Source organism: Gasterosteus aculeatus, chromosome 21 (genome assembly GCF_964276395.1).
Source record: "Gasterosteus aculeatus chromosome 21, fGasAcu3.hap1.1, whole genome shotgun sequence".
Classification (NCBI taxonomy): Eukaryota; Metazoa; Chordata; class Actinopteri; order Perciformes; family Gasterosteidae; genus Gasterosteus; species Gasterosteus aculeatus.
Genome location: NC_135708.1, coordinates 10,207,322 through 10,224,285, shown reverse-complemented (window position 1 = coordinate 10,224,285; position 16,964 = coordinate 10,207,322). Strand labels below are relative to the sequence as shown.

General features: G+C 45.0%; 1 protein-coding gene across 4 annotated transcripts; it reads right to left on the bottom strand.

Moving 5' to 3' along the window:
• Window positions 1-357: 357 nt before the first annotated feature.
• Window positions 358-10,349, bottom strand: rnpc3 (RNA-binding region (RNP1, RRM) containing 3). 4 transcript variants are annotated; one of them, XM_040167254.2, is made up of 16 exons: window positions 10,134-10,349; window positions 9,445-9,601; window positions 9,320-9,367; window positions 9,119-9,228; window positions 8,636-8,725; window positions 7,313-7,424; window positions 6,608-6,676; window positions 5,963-6,105; window positions 5,730-5,855; window positions 5,229-5,371; window positions 3,727-3,924; window positions 3,039-3,133; window positions 2,787-2,845; window positions 2,175-2,307; window positions 887-964; window positions 358-726 (listed from the first exon to the last, which is right to left on the bottom strand). In XM_040167254.2, the coding sequence occupies exons 2-15, from the start codon at window positions 9,595-9,597 to the stop codon at window positions 896-898; spliced, it is 1,548 nt and encodes a 515-aa protein (XP_040023188.1). In that variant the 5' UTR covers window positions 9,598-9,601; window positions 10,134-10,349; the 3' UTR covers window positions 358-726; window positions 887-895. The 4 variants fall into 4 exon arrangements, with proteins under 4 accessions (XP_040023188.1, XP_040023189.1, XP_077951768.1 ...); XM_040167255.2 differs by having other exon boundaries at window positions 358-419; window positions 10,134-10,343; XM_078095642.1 differs by having other exon boundaries at window positions 10,142-10,336.
• Window positions 10,350-16,964: the final 6,615 nt, after the last annotated feature.

Sequence of the window (16,964 nt, the reverse complement as noted above, 5' to 3'; positions counted from 1 at the left end):
CTGCTGAGGGGAGAAGTTCACCCTCCAAAGGTTGCTCTCAATAATCACACCGCTCAGAGATCGTGAGCTTCATTCATGTTCCCTGCGGTGTTGGCAGCAGAGCCCCTCTCCACCCCTGCACAATAATAATGCGTAGTTCCCCGCAGCGGTGGTTGTGTTGCATTACGACCTGGAACTCACGTAGATTTTTATGTATGTTTAATTTTCTTTACTGGGGGACTTTATGTGTGAATGTGTTCACTCCGCCATCAGGCCTTTCAGCTCCTGACTAAAGATAATCTGTTATCATAGTGTGGTGAAGTGATTACGAGTGACATGTTTTAATCTGTGGTTGGAAGAAAAAACAAAAAAACAAGATTTCTTAATAAAATAGCTTTTTATTTAGTAAAAAGACGAGGGTGACATCTGACGACCATCCCCTGAAAATCAGTCAGACAGGGTAGAGAGAAATGTAAAGAGATGTTTGACACTCAAATAGCACATTCCTACTTAGTCTACACTTAAATTATTGTACTGTAATACTGTGAGAGACGATGGACTACGGGAAAAAAATGGCATTCAGTTCTCTTTTCAAAATGTAGATTTAGATCTGCCGATCCCGGCTGCCACAACAACTACAAACAAACTGTCCCCATTTTCTGGTTCTTTTTATTTCTCTCTTCCAAAGGATATGCCAGAATAAGGATACAAATGGTTCTGCTGGGCCACAATATCAAGCCTTGGCATCTTGAATAAATAAAGTGTAAACACAAACGTGAAAAGAAAACAGTTACACAAATAATAAGGCTAGTTCTATATTCACAGTACAGATGGCGTCGCGACAAGATGAGCGATCGCTCGTCATTCGAGCATCGTCTCCTTGCAGATGTGCTCGCGTCTCACTCACCTGCCGAGCTCATCGTGGTTTCGCTCCTCTCTTGGTAACTGTGTTGTCTTCTTTTGGTTTGGCGGATCGGGCGAATTGCTGAGAGTTTCATAGTTAAGGTCTGTAAACATTTTGGTCATGCATGTTCTTTTTTCAGGCAACACGTTTCAGCTTCTCTTCAGATCAGGAAAGGACATGAAAGACACAAACCGAATACCCATCCATCCACAAAACGAACAAGCATCACAGACAATATACAGCAAAACAACAACCTCACGGGGGAGGAGCCAGATGCATGAAAGGCTGTTAGACCCTTCTCTTTAACTCATGCAGTTTTGTGTTCTTCTTCCAGCTCCCTTATCTTTGTAGCAGTTTCTAGATGGCACTGGAAAAAATCATTATAAGGACTCTGAACTGGGACCGGATGTCCTCTGCCCACAACTGCTTAAGACAAATGTACCATATGAACCTTCCTCGCCCCCCCCCCATATTCCAGAGCGAACAAACCCAAGGCCTTAAAGCGGAGTGACAAACAAAAGCCATTAATGAGACTTGTGTGATATATTTTGCAAGTCGTCGTCGATTTCAATTTACAATGCTTAAGATGTCGCACTGTGTTTGAGCCTCTACATCAACCTGAGCAGAGTGCGCGCGCACACACAACACCTTAAAATCCATCAGCCACTGTGCCCCCCCCCCCGCGTTAATGGCTGAATGGCGACTAAAATACCCCTGTCGCCCGACATCACGCGGGACAACAAGGCACACCGCGCGGGTCCTTCTTTGAACCGGAAGACTAATATGTCGTCGGCGAGCGGATTGGTTATGGGATGCACATTAAAACAGCCTCAAAATCAATGGCGTTGTTCCATTAGACGAGGTCAAAGGACGATGTGCAATTATCGGTGCTGAGCTGAGGAGGAGCAGGTGGCGGTTCGGGGCTGCCAGGAAATGAGTGGTTTGCCTTTGGAGGGCCGATGCCAGCAGCACATCGGGGATGGGAGGTGTCCAGCCTTTATGTGACTCCAGTGCATCGTAAACAGAGTCTACTGCGTTCTATTCTTAAGGTCACTTGTGGGGAAACACTCCCCATATACGACGACATATTGCGCTTTTATCTCCGGGATTTAACAGAAAACGGCCTTGTGATAATGAACCGGAGGTGAATATTACGTCACATAGTGACCCGAGACGTGCTCGAGAAGTGCACCACAAACCTTTCCTTTGGGGTTTAGATCGATCTACGGATCCATCCATAGAATCTGTGTCCCAAACGCTACTCATAACATAACAGGAGGTGAAAGGATACGACGACGAGGGGCTTGTCGAAGAGAACGTAGCCGTTGGTTTCCCGCAGAGCTTTCTCTGCACTCTGCTCACTGGGGAGTCCGACGAAGGCCTGCCCTTTCATCCGCCCCTCCTTCATTAACATAATGTCAAACCTGAGGGAGAGAAAAACATACATTATTCGGTACGAGAGAGAGGTTGGAATGTACGACCTGTCCGTCAGTTCCAAGAAGCTGCAGGTTTCGCCCGAGCTGGTTAATAAACAATCGTGAACACCACATTCAACCGTGAGCTGTTCATCCAAGATTTGGTCCGCGGTCGCCCAAAAACTGGTGACTAAAACCCCTCCAAAGATCACAGCTGGATCTTTCGGTTCATCCTCTAGGTTAGTGTTCTCTACTCTCTTCGATGACTCAGGTGGAATATTCATTTGAAGCACTGCTGATGCGCAGAACATAAAGTGTCCCCCGTGACCTCTGTGTCAGGTTAGCTACTTATTAATAACACAACACACAGTCAGCATGAATTACTAAAAACTCTCAGAGGAAAGTGACAAATTGCTGAAGTGAAAAATAGCTCGACACGCACGCCATGTCAATAAGAAGTTTGTTAAGAGTCCGGCGGGTTCACGTACATGTTTCTCTCGGCGTCTGACGAAGGGTTGACGTATCTCCCATAGATGTACTTCAGGTCCTGGAAGACAAATGAGGAATATCACGAAGAAGAAGAAGAAGAATGCAGTGTGGATTCTGTTGATGCAGAAGTGACACGAATACATGTAATAAGAGGCGACATATGATGGCGTCTAAGGATATAAGCTGACCACTCCGCAACGAGCATCGTATCCAGTGAACCAAAGTGGGTCAAGTGCTATAAAAGTACCTACTTTCTCTTCCACTTGCTTTGCGATGTTCTTCACGTACAGTCTGCAGGTGGGCTCGCCCGCCTCGTAGTTTTTATACACAGACATCCTTCTGATCTCTGTTTGAAACAGAAAAGGGTTGTTGATCGGTTCTCTCCACTTCAAATGCCACTCAATTGGACCATACTTAGCTTAGAGAACCAAGAGGAATAAAATGATCCGGATTAAATATTGACAACAGTCCCGGTAATGTCAGTTTGGTCCCAACTTCACATTCGGTTTTGCTTTAAATATTAAAAAGGTATCAGATTCAGATGACACTACATCAATGGTACTCTACTACCAGCCGCTAATCACCAGCAGCACGATGTGTCATTCCAAAAGCCACAACTTCAGTTCTCCTCGTCCCCGGGGGGGGGGGGGGATTGTAATCTTAGGAAAGTAAAGCCCATCTTGAAACTTTTAGCTTGTCTCCCTCTCGGCGGATCAATCGGATTCTTTTGTCAATTTAATTCTCTGTACTTGGCCCTTTTTGTTCAGGGCTCTCACGCTAACAGCCACATTTCAAACAGAGTTCTGCGGCTTGCATCACTTGTACACAGGATGGGACGGGGGGGTTCTTTGAGAGGAAGGTTGACGTGTTCTGGTATATGGCAGCAGCAGCATCATTAACAAACATTTGCCGCGGTTTAAGACCCCCTCCTCTGATTACCATCTCTTGACAGCCGTCCTTTCTCCAGCTCCTTCCTGGAGACCACGTCCGAGGGGAGGTCCTCCTCCTCGTCGCTGTGCTCCTCCTGCTGTTGGGACGCCCGTGCGCTCGGGTAGAGCTTCCCGAAACCCTCGGCCTCGCCGGCCGCCGCCTCCTCCTGGCTGCCGCTCGGGGGCGGGGGCTCCTTCTCATCCGCTTCTGCTCAGGACACAAGAGGTTGAGCTCATAGTCTGTACTCATGGCTCCCGGACAGGGAGGGGGACACTTACACCCACCCCGCCTCGGAAGCGCCTAACAACAGCAGATGGTAAAGTCTGTAAACATGAGTTAGAAAGGCGGGGGGGAGGAGGAGGAGACTCGGGCAGACCTGTGAGGGGGCGCATGCATGTGCACGTTGTGGATGGAATTGCTAAGAGCAGTGAGTCTGGACAGATCAGAGGCACGGCAGACAAAACCCGTCACATAGCTGTGTGTGTGTGTGTGTGTGTGTGTGTGTGTGTGTGTGTTGGGGAGCTTTCCTGATACACTCTCAGCACACAACTAGATCACTGCTTTCAAAACCCTCCTGCCCCGTATCTGCCCCCCACCCAACTCCCCTTTCCATTTAAATAGCTTGTTTATCGGATCCCCCCTCACGCCCTTTCCCCCAAAAACACGACTAATCCAAAAAGCCACCTGTCACAGTTTATCTTTCCGCTGCCTTGAGGAAATCTTTTGTGTTTGACTTTGAGATCTATTTTACTTCTCGGCGGCCTGCCAGCGAGTGAAGTCGTAGCTGGAGAGAGGCGGCGATAAGGCGACCGGGGAAGAGCGCGGCCCGACACGCAACACCGACGGGGGCCCCCCCCAATGACATTTCCTCCTGCAGATAATAGCGAGACCTTTCTGCTGTGCAGCACCTGGCTCCATGGTAAGGGCTTTAAGTTACGAGTGTGAAAACCTGCTTCTGTGCGATAATAAACAAGATCTCTAGTCATAATCAAAGCCTTTATGGTGCTTTTCTTCCTCAAAAGAGAAGAGGGGTGCACTTTTCTTATGTGCTGCTGTGGAAGCCGCTCCTCCGCTGATTGGACGTTTACATTAGAAGGCGGCGCGTACGATTTAGTTTAATGCGCATTGGCACAAAGTTCCTCCCCGAGCTGCACGCCATCAATAACAGAAGAACGGGTGGATATTAATGGCGATTAAAGCGGAACGACCAGCAGATTAATCCTTTACCCAGTCGACAGGGAATTGATTAGCAGCTATTTATCATTTCATTCATTTATCACGCAAAAACTCCACTGACATGAAAATGTCCGTGTGAGCCCGACTACCACTCCGTTCGCCCTCCTCTAGAAAAGGTCGGTCGGACAAAGCAACAACTTCAAGGACCCCGCCCTCGGGCTTTGGGTAATTGTGATGGACATTTCTGACATGGATCCTTAAAAAACAAAAACAAAACAAGCAATAGGTGTCAGGAAGTGAATATCTGGGGTCACACACGGACACAGGGCTCTTACCTCCGCCTCCATCATCAGGCTGACCTGGCCCGCTTTCTTCCGCTGTGGCCGCCCCCTCCGGAACCGAAATGTGGAACTCAATCCTCTTCTGCCCGGCCGGGTGGGGCTGCTCAAATACATCAGAGGGCTGCAGCACCGGAGCACTGAGGACAGCAGGAGACAATCATCACTCCCCTCAAACAGCAGCCTCAAAAAAAAAGTGCCCACAATAAACCCCGGCTCCAGAGAGGCTTAACGGTCGGGATATTTCGTTCTGGTCGGCCGCCGATATTTCCCCCATTCCACAAACACGCAGCCCGGAGACACCGAGGCGTGTTGTGTAGTTTAAAAAGTGAGTTTGCTGCTTGTCATTAAGGAAGTGTGTGTGGCGCAGAAAAAAATACGCCTCTGAGCGGCAAAAGGGCTGTCTTCATGAAGAATATTATCTGGAGGTTTTTTAGCTGCCTGAGAGCTCCGTCTATGTGTGAGGGCAGCGACATGCGCAGGGGCCTCTGCTGGTACCTCTGAGAGTCTGCTTTGGGAGCGTAGAGTAGATCCTTGATCCTGGGCTTCTTTCTATTCGAAGCCGTTTTTGGTCTCATGGGTCTCTTGCACGCTTGGTTGACCAGGCCCATCAGACGAACGATCCTGAAATAAAGCAAAGAGAGGCAATAAGTAAAGGGAGGAACTAAGGACAGAAACACAAGTAAATACGAGGTCTACGCAGACGCCGGTCCTCTCCGACTGCTGCCCACCTCTCTTTGTCCTCGTCGTCCCCGCTCTCGTACTCAGACTCCTCTCCACTGGACAGCTCCATCTCCTCCTCTGGTAGCGGCGGGTAGTCGGGAGGGAAGGGGGGAGGCATGGGGAAGTGCGGCGCGGGAGGCTGGAGCTCAAACTGCGGAAACGTAACAAGCTGGCTGAGCTCGCGAATGCCTCCGGTTCACCTGGATAAAGACCAGCTGCTGGGGGGCCTGCAGCTTACTGGTAAAACGGGGATGCACGGCTTTTGCAAATACTAGCAGTGATGCGAGTATTAAGACATGGACAGCTGCATGTTGATCACTGTATGACCCCCGCCAATAATAGAGGATGACTGTGATAAGTGGTGTAGAGCTGTAACTGATGGTTACTTTATCAACTAATCTCATGATTATCTTTATTATTAACATTTTGGTTAATGTAATAGTTAAAAACATTTATTTATTTATATATATATATATATATATATACGCACACACTCAGTAGTTGAGTTTCTCTCCTCAAACACATCCTCTCTTACACGTTTGATTATTGGCCTCTTTAAAATAATGCAGATTGTCTGTCAAATGGATCCAAACCACCTACAACCTATTCAGCCATTAGCCCCGCCCCTCTGTCCCCAACAACCACGAGCTTACCATGGGGGGCCTGGCAGTGACCTGGCCAAAGGGACACGGTAAGTTCATCTTATTCATCAGATGCAGTACCTGTACAACAGGAAAAAAGAGAGTATTACAAGGGTGATGTTTGCTTCTAACGACGCATATCAAAGGCAGGCTGGGAGCCGGTAATATAAATACACTGCTGCTCTCACACAAGCAGCCTGGAACTCGGGCTCTGTATGTAAAACAGATTGCGAGGATTTTTGCATTTTCATTTGAAATACGCGGATCAAGGTAAGGTAGAGGCTGACGCCAGACAGCAGCGGAGACGGCTCCTCCGCGACGCGCTAGCACCACCAACACCCCAGAGGAGGAGCAGCAGCAGCAAGAAGCAGGCAGCACGGCTCCAAGGGAAATGTTAAACCTATAACTCATGCCTCCCACTTATGGTATATTATTATTACTTGCTCCCCAAATTTAAATTTAAAAGGCAAATGTTTGCCGTTTGATCTTTAAGAGGATGGATGGCGTTCAAAGACCTCTAGGATATTCATGTTTCCGTTTAAAAACGGGATCCTGAAGGCATTTTTTTTGCCACAAATTCACACTGCCTCCCAAAGAAGGAAAATATGAATACAGTATACAATAGAAATACACAAAGATGACCATTATAGGCATATTAAAAATGTGCCGGTATTGGACAAGGAATCAATTGACATGACAGAAGCAGGAGATACTCACTTGAACGTAAAACTTCGGTACACTCATGAGGACGTGTGTTATATTTGTCAGAATGCCATGAGAAGGTGGTGGGTATAAATATTTCAGAGTGGGATTCGATTGAAACGTCAGCCTGTAGGAGACACAAGCAGCGGAAAAGACAAACATGACTTGAAAGGAAAACGCTGCAGCTGCAACTGGCTGCCTCAAAAAAAAAAAAAGCTGCCGCCCTCGCTTCACAACTCACAAAATATACCAAAATAATGGAGACGCGTGAATTTGTGCTGCAGCCGGCGAGCTCATTCTGTAGATGACAAGCGCAGGGACGACAAAATGTAAACGGCCATTAAGGGACGTTGGGAGCAGCATATCGCGTCAGCACCAAAGCTTGGTCCTCGTGTAATAAGGACTTTTATAAGCCGAGACTTAAGCCTAATAAACAAAGACTTCAAGTGGTGCGGAGAGGGGGGGGGGGGTCCGTGTATGTTGTTAAATACATTGGCAAGATGACAAAGAAATCTCGTTAGCACTTCTGCTGCGGTTGTGAAAAATAGAGAAAATAAAGCCTTAATTCATAGACATTTAGGAACGGTTAAACTTTTGGATTTACCTTATTAAAAAGAGGATTTATGGGGATTAGAATATCGTAGACATGTTACATTGAGAAAATACTTCGGAAATCCAATTACGCCGCCCTGTTTATCCCAGTATAACGTATGTCAGAATGAAAACATCCCTCAGCAGTACTTCAACTGTAGGATTTCATAATGATTTACTGCTACGCACAGTACGAGTTTAAAAATGTACGAAACCCAATCAAGATATCACTCCAGAATATATTCACCATAAAGGCGCTACAAGCATCAAGAGGTGGCTGGTTTAGATATTATTTTAACCTGCGGTATCAAAGACCACCTGGTGCCACCAACCAGAAGAACAGACGGCCCGTCAGGAGCTCAGTGGCGACTCCAGCGTCTTGATTGGACGTGAGATCCTGCCGATTGTTTATTATCAGCTAGCCTGCAGGCACACCTGCATTTGTAATCCAATGTATCATGTGGGCGCGCGCCGCCGGAGAATGTTATGCGATTTAGTTTTAACCTTGCAAGATCGAACGAGAACATATACAGGACCTCAACGTGATGTTTCCAGTATGAGGAACGAGAGTGACACACTACATGACCCGCTGAGTATAACTGAAGCCTTTCAATCTCATCACATCAAACACGGGCAAGCGGCCCGACCAATTTATCAGCCAAATAAGCACATCTCAACAATGCAATTGAGGACTCATCTGACAACAACGAGATGGCCAATAACGCTTCCCAGGCATTCATCACTCACCCGAGGGTCGGTGCGATGCCCGTCTCTATGAGTGGAATGTTTGGCTGCTTGGTCTCCTGTTTCTTCTGCTCTTTCTTGACATTTTTACCTCTGTAGAGAAAAAGTGCACGTTACAAAATGAATGGGAATGTGTCATTCATCACCGGTGATCTTGTAATGAATGAGTGCTTGATTGCTGATCATTGAATTTAGCTTGGTGCTGGGAGTGTGTTCACACTGTAGCACTCGGTGTAGATTGCAGTTTACGACATGTTTAAATTGAGCTTTTCTCAATTTTGAGTACGGTTACACTGATTGCTGTTATTTTTGCCAACTTATAAATAAAAATCCACGTGTGGGGAAATCCGTGCTGGTCTGCAGGGCTCACAACACAATCTCAAGGACACCAACACAGATGCATTTGTTGCAAAAGTAACATTTGTCACGACTACGGCCTGCGCACATCAACAGCATTTCTTAATTCATATAGATCAGGCAACTTACTGGTCTGACACTGGTGGGTCCTTCAATACTGTCACATGATCTTGGTTTTTCGCAAACTCCACAACAAGTGTACGACCAAGGACCTCTAACTGATGGAGCCTGCTAAGAGCCTGAAACAGACGTAATAGTAAAAATGTTTTTTAAACATAACTTCGTACAACATCAAATGTCATACGAATACAAACCGCTTATTTAACTCGCCTTTGCTGCGGACTTCTCACTTCTATAGGTCGCAAAAGCGGCATGTTTCTGTGGAGAAGGAAGAGCGCGTTCAGATGAATGAATGTCAAAGTCACAAAGCTCAGTTTCAGTGAGGCGCAACCTACCAAACGACCCGTGTTGGAGAAGACCCTGACCGACTCCGCTCCGAAATACTTCAGGAGGTCCTCTTTCTCATCCTGCTTGAGCTCCGCTGGCAGGTGGCGGACGAGCAGCGTTTTGCTGGAGCTTGTTTGGATCTGGTCCTCATTCTTGTCCATTTCCCTGCAGAACAGCGGACGGTGAGACAGAACCATAACAGCACACACCAGTCTGGACCAATCACAGAGTGGGATCCTCTTCGTCACCATCCATTTTATTGACCACTTGGATAATATTTAGGAGGGACCAGAAGGTCAGCACTTTTACAATACGGCAATAACCACTAAAGGTAACCCGAGAACTTATTTCCTGATCCTCTGTGGTTTGGCCGGGTATGAAATGAAGTGTGCATCTTTCAGTAGGGTGACACGTGTTACTGTGATGCCGTTAGTTAACGTGCGAAACCTTTTATATTGAAAACGTGAATTTAGATCACCAATACTGTTAGATGTATTATAAATTAATATTCCTCAAAATAAATTATTTTATATTAACGGATTAAAAAACACTCCCAACGCTTTCTTAATTATCCGCGGCTATGGTCTATCAGACGTGTGTGGTTTCATTGATTTGAACAGAGAACGTTAGCTCCAGCCTTAGCTCAGTGCTACATCCCAGCTAAGCTAACGCGCAGGGAACCCCGGGTTAACTTTACCTTTTTACCTTGGCGAGGCCCACTTTGAATTAAGTTATGATTCCAAAACATTAGATGCAGCCACTAGTATAGTCCAGTAATGTTTACACAAGTTATTCGAAGCTACATTGACACCTTCCACGACATAACGTAGCATCAGCAAGCTGCCTCGCCTGCAGCCAGTAAACATGCACACTTCCGCCCACCCCGTCTTCTTCTTCTGCGGTGATTTCTGGTAGATGACAAATATCACCGCCACCTTCTGGACTGGAGTATGGATGCATCTTGGAGGGGAATTTCTCAACATAATGTAGTCATACATACTAATTTTGTATTGCTTGATAAAATGTCGGTTTTAGACATGTTGCTAATTGAGAATGGGCTCTTAAATAGCCACGCTCGATTTAGTTAATGGAAGGTAATGCAAGGATGCCTTCCAGTGGTCAAAGTAATCAACTGAAATGACTACATAATGGATGATAACCTTAAACATAACCCTCTAGCTAAATGATTCATTGTGAATGCATGTTATCAATAGTATTAAGTCGTTTTAATATTAAATATTTCAAATGCATCTTGAATTGTTGATGTGTAGTGTTATTAATAAAGCCACTATAAAGCCATGCCATGTGTATAAATTAGGAGGTTCTTGAAAGACTGCTAAGGGAAACACTTTGGGCTCTAATGTGCCAAACTACCTCAAGTACTGACAAGGTGTTATAACTTATTCTGATTGAGTGTAATTCTAACAGAGTAAAACAAAAAAATCAAACATTAATATAATTATTAACATATATTGGTTTCGATCTCCGCTTGTTGTCTACAGTTATGGTCACAAACTCTCCACATGACTGACATTCCACCGGTCACTCGCTTTCATACTTCACATGTCACTTTAACTGTCATTTTTCACTCGTCACCTTGTCACTTGTTGCTAGTGCATTGTATTTTTTAATATTTTTTAACTTTTTAAATATTTTTAATTTTTAACTTACTTATCTTATTTTATACTAACCCATAGCCTTATTCTACTAACCCATAGCATTAGCATTTCATTTTATTTTATTTTATTACTTGTGCACTGCTGTCTCGTTGTCTATTGTTACACTGTCTACTGTCACGCACCAACCGCCAAGACAAATTCCTTGTATGTATGACATATTTTGGCAATACATGTTTCCTCCTGATTCCAGACATCCCAACAACCCAGGATACTATTCTGAGTGTTAATTCATTTTCCAGAAAATAAACAAAAAACAATTTGACTACATTATTTTCATGCAAGCATGCCCTAATGAATGTAAAAATTGAATACAGCCCTGTACCAGTTTAGTTGCTGTCTTTCGCCAGCAGGTGTCAGACTTCCCATACAAAATAACAGCTCCTGCAGCAGTTATGCATGTGACATTTCAACTACCATCTGTTATCATATGTTATGTCTTACGACTGTGATTCCCTTCCAATTAACCTTGTTAGAACAGTAACCATGAATATATATTTAAAGGGATCACTTAGTGGAACATGTCCAGCTCTACCCCACAGACAGATTGGGTACCACCTGTGGAAGGCCTTGTCCCCCTCCTGCCCAGACTTATGAAGGCCCGTAGCTTCCCACCCCCACCCCGGAAAAAATCTGCCCAACACTTCTCGAGATGCCTCCAAATTCCTGGCCAAATGAAGCCCTTTCTTTGAGGAGAGACGCAAGGGCATTCCTCATCGCGGGGACACAATACCTCCTTTCACCGTGGCCTGGCTCTGAAATTTCACAGGTGATGGGAGGAACGGTAGACACTCGATACTCCTGCCTCCCTTCGACATAACGCATCACACTGAGGGAGAGGAAAGGAGAGAGAGGGAGAGAGAGAGAGAGAGATGCTGATCGGGAATGTGGTGGCTTGGGGGAGAGAGAGGAAAAAACGTCCGACTCAGTCTGTGTTGGTTCGGCTGTCTGTAATATTTGGGGGGGGGATGTAAAGCTGTAGATAAAATCCCCTCATAAAATGAGTACAATTTTAATATTTGTATGTTGAATAGGATTTCTGCCACACCAGAGGAGGTTGACAATGACAGCACTAGAATAAAATACAAGTTCCAGCCTCCATTTCCATTGAAAGGGGTTGGAGTACACGAGTGTTCAGGAACTGAAAAAGTGCAGTTTAGGGCTTCTGCTGCCTCTGCAGGTGAGCTGAGGTAAAGATTCTGCCTGAGAGACATTACAAAGAACAAAGAGGTCCCCAGGATGAATATTTATGTTAGTATTTAGATTATGCTCTCAAATCTGTAGAGACCATGTCTTATTCCATTGGTTTGGCATATTTTGGCAAATAAATGTTTCCTGATTCTTGTGATCTGTCTGGTGACAACATTCAAATATCTTCATCTTGTAGTGGTCTGACTACACTTCCAGCAGACAACCAGCAACCGTAACATTATCCGGAGTAGTGTTTCCGTCCTTTAATACATGTTGGGTCCACATGTCACATTCCTTTAAGCTCTGTTCTGGTCTGAATAAACTCCCAATGAAAATGTTTCTCTCTCTGTCTCTCTCTCTCTCTCTCTCTCTCTCTCTCTCTCTCTCTCTCTCTCTCTCAGCGTTTATGTGAAGAAACACCTGCTGATGCTACTGCTGAGAATACAACTAATGATGGCACTAAGAGTGAACCACAAACATATGCTGGGTAAAGATGCAAAAATGCACTTCAGAGCCTTTAGAAAGTGCAGGGTTGAGGACATTTTTCTGTGGATTTGCCCCTATGTTGTTTCAACCGCATTGCATTAAGCAGCTTAACATGTTCGTGAAAGTCTACCAGAAGACAAAAAATATATACAAAAAATCAGTGAGTGAAAAATTCTGGCTGGTTAAAAATATTTACATCTCGAAGTAATAGAGTGTGTTGGCTACAAGCAGAAATGGAATAAAATATTCACAAATATGTTTTCATTGACCAATCACCCGGAACTAAGGACAGCTTACTGTAGAATGGAGGTTTTATTTAGCCCTGCCCTCCTTTGCCACTTCCGGTCTAAATGTTTAGACACAACATCATTAATTGTAGTTTATGGAACAGAACATAACCAGAGGTTTAGAGGAGCAGCCCTCATCAGGTCCACATGGCCTCTGTATTCCCTGACTGGGCACAGAGGGAAGGCTAATACACCCGAGACAGTAAACTCAGGTCATGTCCAGCCTCCGAGGCTTTAAATGGACTCTTTCATGGTCGGGCCAATGAATGGGGCAGCAGGGGCCTCTGTGGTCGGATAGTGTATATTTGCAGCAGCCTGCATGGAAACTTCATTGAAAAACTCCGGTCCTGAGTATATCACGCCTCCATTGTGCCTCCACAAACATGCCATGTACAAGACGCGGTTCATTTCACTGGAATTCCCTATTTTTTTAACAACTGCATCAAAAGTCCGGCGAAGAAGAAGCCCCAAACACAACTCCCGTGTAGAACAGAAAGATGTCTTTCTGGGTAACATATAGTATAAATTGGTTAATTAGTGAGCTTTAAAGGTTCTGGTACAGGAGCACTTCGGTACTTTTTGGACACAGCCAGACTATTGTTTCTATTCTTGGTGCTAATCCAAGCCGAGCTTCACGTTAAAGAGACAAGTGTCGGGGGAAGTAGCAATCATCCCGTCTAACTCTCGTTAAGAAAATAAACTACAAATATGCAAAAAAGCCCCCAAATTCCGCTTGATGTCGTCTGTCCTTCTTAACGCTGTGCATGTGCGAGTGTTTGATAAAGCCCATCTGTCAGATTGGTGTGGAATGTCGGTGACTGTAACTGTCACTGGTTTCCAGACCTCACTTCTCTCCCTTTATAGCCTGTGATTATTCAGTCCAAGCTTTTATGATTACAGTAGCACACATGCCAAGCCGATTGTTCAAAGAGACAATTCATGCGTGCTCAAAGTAAGAGGCTACATGAGGCAAAAGGACATTTTGTCCTGATGATCGCATAAGACCAAAGCTCAGGTGTATATACATCCAAAAGTTGTCTAAATATGTCAATCCAAATCATAAATGTCAACCTTCATAAAAATCGATGCCAATGCCAAGATGCTGAATAGATGGCATTCGTCACATGTCTGTCTTTGGACGGATTATGTCCATATGATAGAGTGGAAACCGTGAGGATGCATTCATAAAACTGTGTAGTTGAGATCAAACTGATTGCAGAGTTTGGAGGTTGGTGTGGTCCAAGCACTGGGCACCAGATAAAAGAACATCCTATGCGAACAATACCATTAAAAGCAACTAATATTCAATAAATAAGCCATAGTGCCGTCGTCTTCTTCTACTAAATAAGTCTTCAAGTCTGAGTTCAAAATAACATCTTTCACTTCAAAGATGCATAAAATGCACAGTTATATCTCAATCAGCTACAACAGACACAACATGCTGTAGACTTATGGCCATTAAACTCTTGCATAACTGCATTGCGTTCATGCCAGAGTGGATAACAAAGCCCCCCTGCAGACACATTTATGGTATGACCCATCTAGAGTAGAGCATTGAAGATGAATGTGGTCCACAGATGTGCCCAAGCTGAATATTTCATTGCCATTTATTTTTCACGCAACAGTTCTTATTGCGTCTGTTTCAATGTTAAAGTAAAGTTACACTGGTCACATCACACATGTTGTCTTATACATATGCAGAGACGCTCTTTGTTAATGGGAAGTACTCCAGATAATTTCTGTTTCCCCTCAAACCTAAACAGTGCTTTCATATGAGAGGTGTGGTGTGCAGCAGCATATTCTGGATGGCACACAGGTTGATAATCATTGCACATAGTGGATATCAGGCAGAAATAACATGAAATTTGCCTACTCTCTGTTTAATGAGCACCTCCCAGCAAGCATTTGATAGACGGTGAAGAAGAGGAAATGTCCAACTTCAGCCTGTTGGGTTAACGTGATGTTTAGGTTCAGCATCAACCCAAGCCGCCACAAACTATACCTAACAACGACGTCGTAGGCGTATATTAAAACAGCTTATGAAATGGACCAGCCGTCAGACATCCATGCAAGCAGCAGCTGCAGCTCGCGTCGCTCGCGGCGTGATTTGGTTGATGAAGCCAACTACCGCGATCGGTCTCAGGCTGATTTGCAAAGTAAAGTATTCCCAAAGTCTTGCATATTCTGTTTGAGGGACAAGAAAGCAATCATCTGAAATGTTGCCGGTGAAACTGAACACCAAATTCCTCCATTTTAGGATCACCAGAAACAGGCATCCAACCGAAGAGATCATTTACATGTGCACACACTTCTGCCCTGCTCACCGTGATTCATGATAATGAGGCCTCTGTTTGTGCGACTTGCGCTCTCATGGCTTCAACCAGAACACTGCTTGACTTATCTGCTCTCTTCCTTGCCACGTTGGCGAAAAAAATGGCTTGGAAAGGTAAAAAGTGGGCACGGATCACACATAGTGTCACCCACCCCGAAAGGAGGGTGAGTGGGGCTCAGAATGCGAGGAATGCCGTCTGTAGATCCCAACACTGAAAACCAGCAACTACGGAGAGATACAATCAAAGGGTCCGCAGAGTAATGGCTCAGGGTCAAAGTGACATGGGGATTTATACAGGAAGCACATCTGCACGCTGCAGCCAGTGAGTTCTGAAGCACTTTTTGTGACAGAATGCCTCCATCTCCATCTTAAAAGGAAGCGTGGGGATTGGATCAAGAGCTGCAGACTTTAAAGACGATCCCCGCCCACTGCCGACCAAACAGCAAGACATGCACGACCTAAGGCCACCAAACTCGGTGTGATTCCAGCCGCAGCCACGGACTCATAGTCAGGGCTTCTCCCAGAATGCACAGAGTAACGCGGTGAAGTTGGCAGTGCACTGAGGGAACAGTCAAGCTCACTCCTGTCATTCTAACGTGGGGAGGATGTAGGAATCTGAAATTAGGATGCCTGTTACTTACACACGTCTCGACTTCTAGTCTCCACCACCTCTCATTGCTGGCTGCAATTCCTTAATTATAGAAGGCATCTGTTTCTGTGGGGGCATGATTTCTTTAAAACCAGGGAGGTGAAACCAGTCAGCCACTAGGCTACTGTACAGTGACATTAGTGAGCTGAACCAATGATAACAGTGGTGAACGGTAAGATGTAGAGTAAATTACTTATAAGTGCAGAATATACAAAAACATGAGTGAAATATTATGCTTTTTACACCACTTTACTCCGCATTCATCACGTTCTTAGCCAATAGCTGACAGTCAACTCTAAAAGCCTATGATTGTGAACAGTTGACACCTATTTTTACTGCTGGAACTGCTTTCTGAGAGTTTAAAAAGGGTCAGAGACACGAGCGGTCGGTGCTAAGCATTATGGACAGGTTATCAGTTTGATCTTTCTAGTTCACCCAGCAGCATCAGTCAGACCAGCGGGCCGACCGGCTGTGAGACGCATTATGCAGGACATGATCAAGCATCAATGGAGGGCAGCCGCTTGTGTGACAGAGATATGATGCTTGATGGACAGTGAGTAATTCTCTAAACTTATCTCCGTTTGTACGTGTAACAATTATTGTAACATTACCAGCCAACCTACTGTGTTTTGGTTGTGTAGCCTATGGCTATGAGCGTGTTGTTTCATCAGTCGCACACAAATGTCAGAATGTTAAGAAGTAAAAATCTAAACTTGTAAATAGAGTAGAAAAAAACTGTCAGCTTCTAGTGGGTTTGCAAGTAACGAGCTACTCGCATCATGCTTCAGAGACTCATTTTAATCACATTGGTATCTATGGCTAACAATGGCTCCATTGTATTGACGCGTGTTAGTAGCTATGCTAGCACAGCTAGCACAGTTAGCACACACAATGGACTTCTTTCCAC